This window comes from Gadus chalcogrammus, chromosome 3 (assembly GCF_026213295.1).
Source record: "Gadus chalcogrammus isolate NIFS_2021 chromosome 3, NIFS_Gcha_1.0, whole genome shotgun sequence".
Classification (NCBI taxonomy): domain Eukaryota; kingdom Metazoa; phylum Chordata; class Actinopteri; order Gadiformes; family Gadidae; genus Gadus; species Gadus chalcogrammus.
In genome coordinates, this window is record NC_079414.1 from 16433163 (window position 1) to 16449458 (window position 16296).

Here is a 16296-nt window from a genome sequence, read left to right on the forward strand (position 1 = left end):
TTCCCCATGCCCCCCCCCCCCCCCCCTCCCCGACACACACACAACTACTCTTCATTGCATTATAAATCAATTCTGTCCAAAAGCACAGCCAAGCCTGGCCATAATCATGGCCATCAATTAACTGTGGGGGCCAGTTTCTGTCCTCCCTTGGAGGGTTGATTTGGGACTGATAGATTTTAAACATAGCCAACACTCCCAACACACAGCTCTCAGAACACTCCACAGCATTTTTTCCCTTCAGTAACCACCGGGAATTAATCGTTTTGGGCTTCTTTTTTCCTCTAGAATTATTACTCACCGTATTTATTTCCATTATGCCGGAACGTTTATTGGGTGGTGTTTGTGTTTGTAGGTCATGTGAGCATCAGTCACATGCTATCGCTAGCAAGTTATTGTTAGCTATTAAGCATGTCTGAAGATATTTTAGAACTCCTTTCTTATCTCTTAACTTTGGGATGTTCGATTGGCTTCTGTCTAAGGAAACGTCTGTTTCCCGTCATCATCATGCATGTGATGCAGCCATCAAGCCAAAGATAATTAGATTTGCTCGATGGGTGTGGCAGTGATATGTGATATGGTATATATGGTTTATGATATGTCCATGTATGTTTGCATAGGATACAATGTCCAAGCACTTTGCATGGAAGGGCTCAACGGCTTATGGTCCTATGAGTGTTTTTTGTTGGTTATCCTTAGCCACATGGTAACTATGATTGACATTGATGCTTGGGGCATGTATATGTGTGTCCATCTGTCCATCCGTGTGGGCTTGTGCTTGTGTGTTGCGAATGGGTGTGTGTGTGTGTGTGTGTGTGTGTGTGTGTGTGTGTGTGTGTTCTGTCTGCATGTATGTGTGCATGTGTGTGCTTGCGTGCATGCGTTTCTTTGTGTATGTGAGAGCACGTCCATTCATTCATGCAAATATTTGTGTGTGCGTGTATATGTATATGTTTATATATACGAGCGGGTTCTTTGCATGTGTGTGTGTGTCTGTGTGTTCGTGCTGTGCCTGTGTTTCCGTCTGTGAGTCTAGGGGCCTTTACAACCCTCATTACGGTGACTAGGGCAGACGAGCTAGGGCCTGTCATGGATCCGCGCTGGGCTGCAAGGCCAGACAGTTTGTGGTGTTTGGCTTTGGTTGGGAGGGTAGCTTGAAGGGGTTTCATGTGGAGAGAGAGGAAGTCTTTGGTATTGTAATTCAGTGTCAAAGACAAAGACGGAGACCATAACAAAGTCACATGAGCTCTTTCATTCCCCAGAACTCCTGTCTGGCTCGTTTCTTTTTTTTCCCTTTTTGGTTCAAAGTACAGAGGAGCGACCGAGCACGTCATGTAGATCTACGTGACGTAAGAACGTTTCCTTCTACCTTTGATTTTGTCTGCTGGTTTCCGACTTGGAAGCAAGGGAGAGTCTAAAAAAAAGTGTGTGTGCATAAATAAAACCTCCTGAGATTCTTTAATAATCCATGTTATTATTAAAAGTGTTATTTTCAGTATTCTCACTATGTCGGTGTTTGGAGGATTTCCACGTGTGCTCTCCCTCTTATCCTCGGACGAGTCACATTTAAAATACGGATGAGAGGAGAGAGAGAGAGAGAGAGCGCGAGAGAGAGAGAGAGAGAGAGAGAGAGAGAGAGAGAGAGAGAGAGAGAGAGAGGTAAAATGACCACTGGACAGAAAAAACACCTCACCACACATCACCTGACTTGCACACGTGACCTAGCCAAGCCTCGTCATCATGTGGTTGGCGTGTTACTAACAGCGTGGGATAGTCAGCGCTGTACTGATTTTTGTTTCCAGTGGTGAGTTGTCTGTGCTTCTTTGTTCTCTGTGTGGTTTACACAGAATAGAGTGGTGCTTTCTGGACCCCTGCAGACACTAACCTACAGTAGACAACCCAGGCTACCTCTGCTTTAATACCACAAACATCAGGGCACACAAAAGATTCCTATAGCTGCACCTTCTGATGGAGTTAGAGGGTTAACACTGATTTAAAAACAAACAGTGCACTCATTTGAAACAACAAAAATACAACACAATGACCATGACATCAGCACAACAACGCAACAACACAACGTCTACAACCACAAGATACATCAACAATACAACTACAACAAAACACAAAAGAAAAAGAAAAAAAAAACCAACGTAAAAAAGAAGACAAACCCCCAATCCACAACAACAACTACAACAACAACACCACCAATTACAACCACAATGTAACATCGATAACATCGATTACACCGGGGTGTTGCGCTCCAGTCTGACGGCAGCGGCAGTGTGTCCAGGATGAAGGCCCGGTCCAGGAGAATCACTGCTCCGGACAGCCTGGCTCATAGGAGCTGCACGGTAGACAGAGACCGGTTGATGGACCAACCGTGACCGATGACCCGGAGGTCATCGAGTTTGATGGAGGGGTGCGTGAATGCTCGCATCGTGAATGCTTGCTTAAGGGGAAGATTAAATACGGTCATTGTTGGGTGACGACAAAGAAAAAGACTAAAAGTCCTCCCAACTAAAAAAGCTCCCATGTGGCCAAGCCAAACTGGCTGAAAGGAGGAGACAAAAGACTGGTGAAGTGGTTCTTATTGGCGCAGGCCTTCCCACACCTATGAACACTGACATGTTTGTAGGGATACAGATGTATCATATAAAAAGACATTACGAAAAGGGTAGCCCAGAGGCTACTCTTTTGACCACCTTAATCCGCCACTGAGTGTGTTTTTGTGTAACACTGGCCCATTTACAAACACAATATCGATTGACGTTTACTATGTAGTTGTTCAGTAGACGCTTGAATCCATTTGAATATTTTGAAATCATGCTTGTAGTATTTTTGAGTGAACAGTTTTTAATGGTTTTAACTCACATATTGATCCACAATATGTGTGTTAAGATCTTGATGTGTGGTTCCCATGGTAAAGAACCATAATAACTGTAGCTTTACTGCTTCAGAATACGGTTTTGTCACTAGAACCCTGATTTATCTTTGAGTCTTAATATTTATTTGTCTGATTGTTTTCTTATTCTTTTGCCGTCTGAGAGTCACTCTCCAATGTCTTGAAAGAAACACAAACATTCAGGTTTTTATCAGGAAGTTTTGAAATTCCTGTCACTAATATGTTTTTTTCTTTGATGTGCAGTAATTAAATAATTTAAGTAGAGAGACAGAGAGACATAGAGAGACAGAGACAGAGAAAGAGAGAGAAAGAGAGAGAGAGAGAGAAAAAAAGAGGAAGGGGAAGGCAGAAGTTATTTTTCAGTGAGGCGTTGCATTATTACAGAGAGAGAGAGAAACTGAGAGAGACAGAGAGAGTCAGGTGGAGAGAAAGAAAGAGAGGGAAATCGAGGGACATAAAGAGAGAGATAGAAAGAGAGAAAGAGCAAGGGCACATCTCTCCTTTCTAATTTGCCTTATATGTATGCTGTCCCTGTATATACACAAGTATATGTGCATATACATGAAATACGGCAAGTCAAATATGTCAAATTAATTAAGTCATTTAGTATGGACACAATCTCAAAAAGTCATCACAGTGCAGTCTCTCTAGCCAATGGAGTGCAGACCTATAGGGACCAATTCCTCCCCCGTAAGACGGAAATATTGTGTTGGTTACACTCATCGCTACTCGCTGGTCTCCACACAATGTAATAATGTCCTCCAACTTTAATTTCCTTATTGAGCTCATATATCAAACCTTTGAACTTTATGTCTGATGCAAGTTTATCTTTTCTCTACCTGATTGTAAAATGATTGCTCTTAAAAGTTACTTGGATTCACTTTCGGTATGGCTTTTAATGACAGTTCAACAGTTGTATCATTTGAGTGGTCAATAAAAGTGCTTTCTCATAAAAAAAAAGGTGCATTCATGTATGCTGTGTTCTGAATCTAATACTTTGAAATAAAGTCTTGGAAACCCGACAGTAGTGAACCTATAGATGTAAAACAGGTGGCGTAGGCAAATGTATATCTACCTATATTTACATGAGCCATTCACATGGCGAACAGTATAGGCTGTTAGAGGAATCACCAACTGACCTATTGCTACAATACCTGCTTGTGGGAGTCCTGCTTCAGAAACACACCCTGCTCACTATTGTGCCTGGTTAATCTTAACCAGATCAACCAGGCTGTGATTAATGAACAAAAAACCCAAGCTTCCTTCTCAGGAATTTCAAGTAAACAAGGATTAAGATCGGGGCGGGGAAAGGTCTATCACACACCCATGCACACACGCACACGCGCGCACACACACACACACGCACGCACGCACGCACGCACGCACACACACACACACACACACACACACACACACACACACACACACACACACACACACACACACACACACACACACACACACACACACACACACACATACAGACAGACACCTGCCGTACATAGACATAAGGATGCAGGTATACGCACACACAATTAAAAAATAATAATGAGTTCAGTTTATTTCAAAATTATTATTTTAGAATTATTTGTTTGTTTTTCAACCTGACGTCACGGCAAGCGGTAAACATCCATATGAGGTTGTCTACTGCCCTCTAGTGACAAACAAACCCAATAGATGGTTTGTGTGTATAAAACTGGTGGTGCAAACTTCGATGCGGTACAAATCATCCGATATGTAGGCAAACTGCCAGTAACCCTAAACAGTAGACAATTAGATCATCCTTGATCAAATTAATAACTAATTTCGAAAAACTTATTTGAAAAAAACATTGTGGACATTATCACGTTGTAATTGCGGGAGAATCAACCGGCCTGAAACATAAAGGCATTCGACTATTATACTTTCTGATCGCATAGAATAATCCTAATCATTGGATTAATTTACAAAATGTTGGTTTCTGGTGAAATAATATCTTCTGAACGTCGACAGCGTGCTAGAATAAAGTATTAAAACAATCTGCTGCTGTTGCTATGCGTTCTGTCCAATCATGAGCGCTGCTCTCCTTCCCAAGTAGTTTGTGGGCTGGAAACACATGACATCACACATCCCCGTCCTTATCTCCAAAATAGTAGAGCGTACGATTTCGTAAATATAACAAACATCGGGCGAGCGACCGTAGTGACGTTTTCATCGGAATAGTTTCCGGTCTGAGCCAAATAACGTTTTGGGATTGGCGCCTTTTTCCACAGCAGCATCTAGGAGGCTGGCGGGGTTTTTCACGCTCAGGAGGAGGAATGGCGAGAGGGGAGGCCACGGCTGAGGAGTGGGAGAGAGATGGGGGCATAGCAGAATAATAACATCCCGGGTCACGTATCGTACCTTGTTTTGTATTTTGCGCCGGTATCCGTCTCCCGTCATGGATCCAGAGAAAACGCTGACGTTCTGCCTTGGGTTGAAGGCCGAGGAGGTAACACGGTCCATGCATGTCATCTTTGGGAACGCATGATGTCAACAGCTGGGCTATGGTTCCTCTAGCTGGGCAACATGCTGCCCCAACTGGCCTGTTGTGTTGACAAACACCATTCAGACTTTTTCAGCTATATTTATATGTCGTCTGTCATTTGTTTGATTGTGAGCAAAGCAACAATTTGGCAGCATAATTTGATTATTAATTGTAGGCCTATAGCTCAACATTTTCGAGACCGCCACATTTCAATGCACTGCAGCAATCGTCTCTCAGCCAGCGTGAAATTGAGCCAATTAGTGGCGCGCCTTCCAAGTATTTTGGTTTTCTTCCTGTCTCTACTATGCAGAGGCGATGTGTGCGTTGTGAAGGGACTGCACTTAAATTAAAGTTACCCCCCCCCCCCTCCTCTACTCCGGACCGTGAGGACAAATATCCGTAATGCGCCAGGAAATCACACACTTACGCAGACCACTATACATTTAATAGACTCTAATGAAATTGAGTACCACTCCATGTGAAATGCAATATTTATACATTATAATATTGTTTTTTTCACACTCTGCTGTTATACCTGGAGATGGAAATATATATTACCTGTCACAGCTAGACACTGAAAACGGACAAATGTCCTGAGGAACCATCGCAATTATGTAACCAATTGTGGAATGTAATATTTTTTCCTAATGGAAATTTTTGTTTTAAACATAAATAAGGGCAAGTGATAGTCCTGATGAATTGAAAAAGCGTAAGGTCTGCAAGGTTGCGGCGGATAGCTGACCCCTAGGTTTGAACTCGCCTGGTTTGTTGCCAATATAAACATGTATCGGTTTGAAATAGTAGCTAACAAGGAATTGTGTTATTATGAAACATACAACAATATTAAATACACTAAGGAAAGACGTTGCTGGGTCATTCCCACTACTTGGGGAATAAAACTCAACATTAAGCTTTTTTTTTTTTTCATCCAGATAATTACACATTTGACAACGGGAAATTCTGAGATGTATCCTATAGAATAAGATGACTTAATTGTTATACCAGATAACCTATACCAGAGTAAGGTACCTGCTCTTTGAATTATCACTTGTTCCTCTGGTCTTCCAGTTTAAGGTAAATGATCCTCTCTTTCAGAAAAATGCTCTAAAAATGGTTATTATTATTTTTTTCTAACTATCATTTTCACATTCCAATCAGGGCCCCTGACTTCCCACTCGTCTCCTTGAAGAGTAGCGCAGAAGACGGTAGCGCCCTAATCAGTCATAGGGAGCCTGGAACAGGCCCGTAACGCACCCATTAAGGCGTCCACTTGATGCAATCAGTGGTACTGTAGCCGCTGATGAAGAGCACTCCTCTCCCATGCTAATGTTTTTCTTAGCTCCTGCTTTGGAACAAAAACAACCATTTTGTGGGGTGGCAACCAGCTTGTGTGAGGCAAGACTTTTATCCAACCTCTGGGTAACTATAGGACAGAACACGTGCTGGGTGGGATTGACCAAAGTTAGTTAAGTTCGATTTTTAGTTAGTTAAATAGAGATATTTACTGTCACTGCCTTGCTACTTTTATATTCAATAATAATATTGAAATATTGGTGCAACAGATATCATTATTAACATGTTATTGTGTAATTCATAAAAAGGGTTATCCCTTATGCTCACTCAGGGCCGTAGCACCAAATTCTGGGCCCTATACAAGAGGTACTGATGGGCCCCCCCCGAATTCCCCCTACCAGCCCCCTGCGCAGAATTGTTGAGGGGGGGTGGGGGGCCTCGGCCTTGGGCCCCCCCATAAATGTGTAACTTATACCCGCAGTCCGGCGGCCCTGAACTAAATAGAGGAGCTGTTAATAAAAACACTGGTTTATTATTCTTTACTGAACTAGCCAAATATTAATTTCGGGAAGTTTTTATGGTATCCATGGCTTATGCTTACTTTTCAAAAAATTTGAAAACCCCCAAACATGTGGCTACAACACAGTTAATTTTGCATATTAGATGTAGCTAGATAAATAGTAAAGTTTCCTTTCTGTCCCTTAATAGTAACAGCTCAACATGCCTTAATAATGTACTTGACTTTAAAGGTGTCTACCAGGCTGTCAAGCTGCGATCAAAGATAACTGTCCATCAGGGTCAGCTGTTAACTCAGTTGCATACCTAGAATGAAAATCAAGTTTGATCCTGTATGTCGGGTAGCTTGCCTCGTTGCTAAAAAGCATGCTAGCTAGTCCACTCACCACCCGATTTCGGTTATCTAATCGTTTTCACAAAAAAAACACATTTCCCACTCGAGTCAATGCCAGGCTAGTTTGAGAGCAAGGTCCATGGCAAATTATCTAGCTCACTTTATACAACCCAGGTGATTGTCACTTAGGTTAACAGTTAGCCCAATAATTACTATATAAATGCAGATGTTGTACACTGTGAAGATCAAACATTGTGCGTTCGAAAATCCAAGTAAATCCGATCACTCAAAATCCCCATCAAATCTAATAGTTTATAAACCTCAGTCAGTCCGATCGCATTGAAAGCCAGAACCAGTCTTATTGCTCAAAATCCCAAGCCAGTTGGATCGCTTGAAAAGTGAAGCCAGTTCGATTGCTCTTAGACGGCACCCATCAGATCGTTCGAAAACCCACGCCTATCAGTTCGCCTGAAAACCCCAGCCAATCAGATTGCTCGAAATCCCCAGCCAATCAGATCACTCTGAAAGAACATAGCTAATCAGATCGCTCAACATCCCAAACCAAACAGATTGCTCGAAATCCCCAACCAGTCAGGTCACTCAAAGGATAAAAAAAAATCAAAATATGTGCTGTTAAATGCTCTATGTTATAATTTCATTTTATAATAATCATAATGTGTTCAATGTCAAGCTAGAAAGGTTTGATCTGATTCTCTGTCAAGCAAGTCGGCGAGAGTTTATGGGGACACTTTTATGGAAATATATTACACCTTAAAATGTGGATTAGAAAGACATGAAAAGACCTGACGCTGCGACAGAAGATGTAATTCCCTCTTTAATCACATCCTTATTTCCAAGAGCTCACGAATGTCTGTTTGGCAACTTGAGCCCATGAAACTTAACCAAAGCAAGCTTATACTTTGATTCATCAATTATTTGGGATTTATTTTAGAAGTTCTGCACAAATTGATGTAGCAGCTTTGGGACTGATAAATGGATCCAAAACTACAAACGTTTTGAAACATTTTAAGTAAAAAAAGGTAAATACTTGTGTGTGGGTTGTGCCGTGCCAGGATGTGCCAACCTAGCTTGAAATACTTGTTAATTTAGTAATAGTAGTATTAATTAACGTTTTGTTGGTGTCTTGACATAAAACAATTAATGTGTAAATATCCATCCTTTGGAGGGTGGGACTACGTGACAAATGTTGTAATTTGGCTACAAAAAAGGAATTTTTGATTTTTTTAAGCTTCTTGCTCTAGATAGGTAGGCTGTAGACATTGGGACTTTAGACAGTGTGTGTGTTTGTGTGTGTGTCTGGTTGGTCTGCATGGTTAACTTACAACAACAATTATAATTGCGATTATTTTATCTGATAATATATTGTGATTTTGATTATAAATTGTGTTTAATAGATTATTGATAAATGAAAATATTCTGCTGTGCCGACTTTGTCCATAAAAAATAATTATACAGCAATTTCCGAGGTCAAAAGGGTTGTTAATTAATTTTAATATAACGGTGTATAAAATCATAATTTATATAGTTTTTTGAAGCTTTCCCAATTATTGAAATGCTTTGGTGGTTTAGATAAATATGAAATTAATTGTGCAGACCTAGTGTGTTTGCATGCTTGTGTGTGTGCGTGTGTGTGTGTGTGTGTGTGTGTGTGTGTGTGTGTGTGTGTGTGTGTGTGTGTGTGTGTGTGTGTGTGTGTGCGTGTGCGTATGCGTGTGTGTGTGTGTGTGTGTGTGTTTGTGTATATCAATTGTCACCCTTGTCCATGCCTATGTACATGTACGCGTGCTTTGTGTTATCTTCGGTTCACCACCCGGTCAACATCACCAGCGGTTACAGCTAACAAAAGCGTTGAGGTTTCCCTCGATGCAGACTCAACTCAGTGTAACACAGAGCAAGCACCCGGGGCTTCTACACTCACATTGTGTGGGTCAGGGGCCCCTGCTCCGATAGCACAGAGAGGAGCATTTTCCCTCTCTCTCTCTCTCTCTCTCTCTCTCTCTCTCTCTCTCTCTCTCTCTCTCTCTCCCTCTCCCTCTCCCTCTCTCTCTCTCTCCCTCTCTCTCTCTCTCTCTCTCTCTCTCTCTCTCTCTCTCTCTCTCTCTCTCTCTCTCTCTCTCTCTCTCTCTCTCTCTCTCTGATGGATGTGCAGAGTAACACGCGGGCGTGACGGCTGGTTGAAGTCGGAGGTGAGGAGGACGACAATGAGGCACTTGTGCTCAGCACTACTGAGGCCAAATGAAAGTCCCTTCATGGGAATCACGTGGGCTCCATAACTCAGCCTTTATCAGCCACATCCTCGTCACCCTCTTCCTCTCTTTATTCTTGTTCTTCTACTCCTTTTTCTCCTTCTCCTCCTTCGTTTCCTCTCCCTTTCTTCAAAGGACACTTTCCATCCAGTCTCCCCCGGAGCTCAGAATATCGTCTTTTGGTTAAAACAACAGGCCATTGTATAGACTAGTATGCGTCTTATTACTTCTAATGTGTTGATCTTGTGCTCTTTCACACACAGTTGTCAATTAAGCATGTCTCGGCTGCCATTATTTTTATTTTTACCTTACATTTCTGCAGCCCTCCCATCTTGTTCCATTGAATCACTCTACCCTCGCTCTCTCTCTACCTGTCTTTACCTCTCTCTACCTCTCTCTACCTCTCTCTACCTCTCTCTCTCTACCTCTCTCTCTACCTCTCTCTCAATCACTTGCACACACTCAATCTTTGGTATTTACCGTGCCCTTAACCCCTTGACATTTCTTTCCATTTTGAAATGTCAGCCATATAAACGGCAGCTTTCCCCTGCATGTGTGTGTGTGCTTTGTGTTCCCCAGATGACCATGTCCCTGCAGGACTTGGATGGCACAGAGTCTTCCACTACGGCACACCGTTCTGCAACGCCGGTACAGGCTTGATTAGGGACATTTTACATGCAATGCAGTTTAAAATACAATAAAATTGCAACACAATTACAATACAATTAAAATAAACGACAATAGCTTCTTATTATGTTATTTTTTTATTATTGTTTTCATTTTCACCATTACCGACGAATGTCAGGTACAACTTTTTTATTTTTTTATTTAAAGAATAGTTTAAATAAAACCGAGTGTAATGATTAGGATTCATGTCAATTAATTTGGTTACTTCCCTACTTCAAGCTATTCTTGCAATGGCATGGATATATTGTAATGTCGCGTTTCTTTCACTAGGTGGTGACATTTCACGAGAATTCTGGCAATCAACCCGTAGTCAGTCCTAAAGAGTCTTCCACTACGGCGCACCGTTCGCAGCCTTCACCGCCAGTACAGGCTTGATTAGGGACATTTTACATGCATTGCAGTTTAAAATACAATACAATTGCAACACAGTTACAATACAATTACAATACCTTAAAATAAACGACAATAGCTTCTTATTATGTTATTTTTTTATTATTATTTTCATTTTTACCATTACCAACGAATGTCAGGTACAACTTTTTTTTAAATTTAATTAAAGAATAGTTTCAATAAAACCGAGTGTAATGATTAGGATTCATGTCAATTAATTTGGTTACTATTCTTGCAATGGCATGGATATATTGTAATGTCGCGTTTCTTTCGCTAGGTGGTGACATTTCACGGGAATTCTGGCAACCAACCCGTAGTCAGTCCTAAATACTGTCCCGGGGTGAACAACAAGCCCGGCTACCTCTGTGAAACGGGCCATTGCTGTGGAGAGACCGGCTGCTGCACCTACTATTATGAACTGTGGTGTAGGTCACATTTAAATGCGCTTCAAACACCAAGTGACTATCTATTACCTAAGCTTCTATGCGCAAATAGCTGAAACGTTTGTGTTTGTTTTAATGCTTATAGTTATAACATTTGAAGTTTTAAAGATTTAGATTGAATTAGCATTTTTCCAAAGTTACCAAACCAGCTAAATATATGGTTGATGTACTTTTCATCCTGCGAGAGATATATATATATATAGAAAAAACGAAAGCTATGCTACTGTTACAGCAGAGAGTTTGGGAGCAGGCTGAAACTAAGCTCTGTTCTGTGTGCCGGCCATTGCAGGGTTCTGGCTGCTGTCGACCGTGGTGATCCTGTTCAGCTGTTTCTGTGCGTACCGGCACCGCTGGGCCAAGCTGAGGCTCCAGCACCAGCAGAGACAGAGAGAAATCAACCTGATCGCCTACAACGGCGCCTGCAACTACCCAACCTCCATGCTGGACCTAAGTATGAACACAGCACCTCATATCACTGTAGTCCGAGGGATTTGTGATAGTCGTCAGCGGAAGTCAGTTGACGTCAGTTGACAAATGTTTTGGAAGTCAACCTTAAAGTATGTTTAAAAGCTGTTAAAATATTTCTTATCAGCGAGGCATTAAAGAAAATACAGGTTAGTAGCTTTTTGATAAAAGCTTCTGCTAAATGAAAAGAAGGTGCAGAAAGTAAACAAATAGCCAAATAATAAAGAGCCGGCCAAAGCTTGTAACCTCTGTATTTAAGGGGGTTTAGTGGAACCGACCTCAGCGGATATTTGTTTTTGACCTGACCAATGCCCTGCCGTAGGCTTCCTGGCTTCCTTCAAACTTCCGTCGTACGAGGAGGTGGCCGCCCAGCCCTGCACCCCTCCTCCCCCCTACAGCTCCGTCTTCGCCCTGCGAGGAGGAGGAGGAGGAGGAGGAGGAGGAGGAGGCGGGAGAGGAGGAGGTGCCCTAGGAGGCCCTAGCTCCTCCTACGCCCACGACCACCACCACCACCACCCCCCCCACCCCCCCTGCCCTCCGTACCCCTACCCCGGCCCCTACCCTCCTACCCACGGCCCCTACCCCCTCAGCCAGTGGCCGTACCCGCCCAGCCAGGCCCCCAGCCACACCCCTTACCCCCCCAGCCACGGCCGCACCCCCGCCAGGAGCGCCATGACCTCCTCCCAAAGCTCCGATAACTACACCAGCTGCTCCTGCGAGTCCTGCTCCATCACCTCCCCTTCCAGCAACTCCTTCTCCGTGCAGGTGACGGACGAGACCTACGACAGCAGCCGCGGCTCCACCCCCGGGGACGGCGCCGACCGGGCCGTCGCCATCGCCGACCGGGCCGTCGCCATCGCCATGACGACCAGGCCCGGGCGTTCGGCGCCTCTCCCGCCCGACCCGTCCCCCAGCGCCGCCCCCGAAGGCGGGCCGCCCCGAGCCGCTAACAGCGCGGGGCGCTCGTTTCCCGTGCTCTCCCTGAACCCCCCACGCCCGCCCCACCCACCCCGCTTCCCCCTCCCACCCCTCATCCTCTCCCCCACCCTGGCTCCGCCCTCCTCCTCCCCCCCCCCGCCGGCCCCCTCCTCTGTGTCTCCTCCGGCCCGTCCGCTGGTCGTGTCTGACCCGCTGGGGGCGCTGGGGGCCGGCCGGGGGTGCGGGACGGGGGGCTCCACCCCCGGCCTCCCCCCGCCACCCTTACCCTTCCCCAAACACGCCCTCTTCTCCTCCAGCGTGGCGTTCTTTGAGCACCAGCGCTACGACGCCGAGCGCAAACAGCAAGTGGCCTCGCAGAGGGGGATGGAGGAAGAACACCGAGGGGGAGGAGGAGAGGAAGATGATCTGGATGACGACGATGAGGAGGATGAAGATGACGAAGACCACTTCCGCCACCGCAGGCTGACGGGCGACTCGGGTATCGAGGTGTGCCGCTGCCACATCAAGCGGACGGAAGGGGACGAGCCCGCGGTGGAGAAGGGGGGAGGCGGTAACCGGGGGAAACGAGGAGGAGGAGGAGGAGGGGGGAGGGCGCTGGGATACGGGGAGGGGGCAGAGGAGGTCCTGCACGACAGCGTGGACTGTTCCCTCCGTGCTCAAGCGGCGGCAGAACGGCGCCCGTATCAGCGAGCGGAGGCGACCGCGACCTCTGGGCTGCCCCACAAGGCGGGCAAGGCCACCGTCACCGTGGAAACGTCATGAGCTGGAGGTCTGGCGACAGGATTCATCCGAATTGAGGTACCGCAAAATCCCAGCGACAGTCGGGACGGTTTACCTGCGGGGCCTAGCAGCACCTTCTGCTTTTCAGGAACAGAGGGTCAAAGGCTCATAGGTGCCCAGCCTGCAAAAATTGCTTGAATTGAAAGGCTGAATTAGAAGGTGTTAGCATGTTGCTAACGTTGACTGGAGATGGGTGGGTAATATGGAAGTGGGTTTTTACTTGCTGTTTTTTTTTTTTCAATGAAAGTTAGACTTTTCTTTCCCAGATAGACCGGTTTCTGTAAGGAAATGGCTTCGGGGTCACTTTTTATATCCGTTTTCTCCATTTTGTATCTTCAATTCACTGCAAGTAAGGAAAACAACGTATACACACACATACAACACGTATACAGACTCACACTCCACACACATACGTACATTTTCTTTTATGATTTACTTTCCAAACTTCTCTGTCTTTGAATCCAGCTGAGCATGTGTCTGCCCAGTCACTAGCAGATTAATTTAATTGATTAATCCTTGCAGTTTGAAACCCATTGCTATTGAAAAGTCGGTTTATTGTATTATAACGAGGCTAGATGGACTGTTGTTTATAAGCTAAATAAACCTTTCTCTGAATCATATAGATAGAGATTACACATGATCTGTTGAGGATGAAGGGAAGACTGTTAATGTGTAGTTATGAATTGTACAACAGAAATACTTTCTAGATGTATTTATCATTGGTTGCATTGACTGTTGACCACATTGAGGGTTCCAATATTTTTAAATGTACTTATTCGTTTTATAAATCACTGCCAAATTGTGCAGTTCCACAACGTGTTTTCATGGTGATTAGAGACATAATTTATTGGTTCTGTGAATTATGGCATTAATAAGCATTTTGCCTTTAACAAATATTTTGTTTACTATCGCCCATATACAACTTTTGGTTTGGTAGTGACACTACGCTATCAGGTCAGCTTTAGGTTGCTTTTCTTTTTTATTTCAGAGGCAATAATGAAAGCACTTACGGGAGAGAAACAACAACTCTACATATTTAAAGTACATGTCTTTAGCACACTGTGTCTTTCCTCCCTCATTCAAGATGGCCGAACTGAAAAGAAAGACTCAAAACAAAACAAAAGATCTACTTGGGTGACAGAGCTTTATAACGGAACTACAATCTCTCATCGTTTTGACTGTTATTCAAACGTATTGTGTCAAAGTTACCTTTGTAATAGCTTAGTTAGGGGATCTTCAACCTAATCTCAACTCTTTAAGAGCGCCCCTCCCCCTCCACCGTGATGATGGACTGTTTTTGTGAGGCAGGAACTGTTTATAAAGCGGGCATTCTTAGCGCGGCTTTCACCCACATATACCACATGAATGTATATGCATTTGCAATGACAAGAAGAGAGACTGTTTACGATCAAACTTGTTTGGCATGTGAAATCTTCACAGAGGATACTCGGAAAGCCATCCTGACTGTGCTTATTGTGATCTTTTTCGTAGGAATATGTTTCACGGAAGACAAAGTGGTCTGATCTACCATGTACTTGTGGTCATGCTCTTAACATATGAAACATGATTGATATCTTTTTTTGTTTAAGAACTTAGCTGATTGATTTCCACAGGTAAAACGTGCAGCCAATGAAATTGTAAAAAAAGAGCATTCGGGTTACAATATTTAATGTGGCTCCTTGAAAACAAACATACATGCAGCGTCTCACTTTGCTGGAGAACATTTTGTATTTGTGATTTCTTTGAGTGGGTTGCAAAGTATGCCGAGGCCATATTAAGGAATCACAATTTGCCTGGAGCTTACCTCTCACCTTCCTATCGTTAGTTTCTACGGCACCTGGATTTTTCTTTATTCTGGAAAATATATAGTTTAAGTCGAGGGCCGGATGTGAAAATGTGTCCAGACGGAAGAGGCAGATATTTAAGAGACACTGATGTCCCAATCAAGGTGAATATAGCCTGAAACATACAGGCTAATATTCTTCTGATTTCCACTTCTACTTCACTACTGTACATTTTTGTATAAAAGAAATAGATAAATATCAAGTATCACAACAATCCCTTTTTTCTCATTGGGTTGGGCTTTTAAAAGTATATTGTCTCTTGCAGTATGTATATCGTGCCTAGAAGATAATATATTTTGCGTTGGACATTATGTCATCATTGTGCTGCTATGTATGTGTCTCCCGTTTGGCTGTATGTACTCGTATACCAAAAATTTACTTTTGTTTTCCTATCAACACTTAAGCAGTCTCTTTATAAAATATTCTCAGTACAAAGTACACACACGAGACTTGCAGAACTAGTATTTAGCAATAGAATAGTAATCACACCTTTTTCCCTTGTTCAAGTGAGCATTTGACAAAAAGAAAAGGACTTGTGAAAAGCGGTTGTGAAAATGAGTTTACCTCGTAATACTGCCCTGTATTTGGCAAAGGGCATGGCTCATTGATTGTACGTGGCTCTTTATTTGGCATTGACAACAGCTCATTGTTCTCTGATTAGGTGGAAGCAGACTTTATCTGTCCCCGATCTGATACTGAGTTTGCCCAGTAAGACACTTGAGCCAAAGTAGTTTGTTCTCTCTTGCCTTTTCTAGCAGCTAAGTGTGTGTGTGTGTGTGTGTGTGTGTGTGTGTGTGTGTGTGTGTGTGTGTGTGTGTGTGTGTGTGTGTGTGTGTGTGTGTGTGTGTGTGTGCGCGCGCGTCTATGATCTCCCCTTTCATTACTACCGACAGGCCAAGGCCTAATGTAAGACTGTTACCTCGCTAAGAAATG

At 43.7% G+C, this 16296-nt stretch overlaps 1 protein-coding gene across 1 annotated transcript; it reads left to right on the forward strand.

The window, feature by feature from the left end:
• The first annotated feature begins 4992 nt into the window (after nucleotides 1-4992).
• Nucleotides 4993-13501, forward strand: LOC130380061 (uncharacterized). The gene is made up of 8 exons (XM_056587244.1): nucleotides 4993-5369; nucleotides 10395-10463; nucleotides 10773-10865; nucleotides 11170-11317; nucleotides 11625-11786; nucleotides 12123-12221; nucleotides 12468-12772; nucleotides 12911-13501. The coding sequence occupies exons 1-8, from the start codon at nucleotides 5319-5321 to the stop codon at nucleotides 13499-13501; spliced, it is 1518 nt and encodes a 505-aa protein (XP_056443219.1). The 5' UTR covers nucleotides 4993-5318.
• Nucleotides 13502-16296: the final 2795 nt, after the last annotated feature.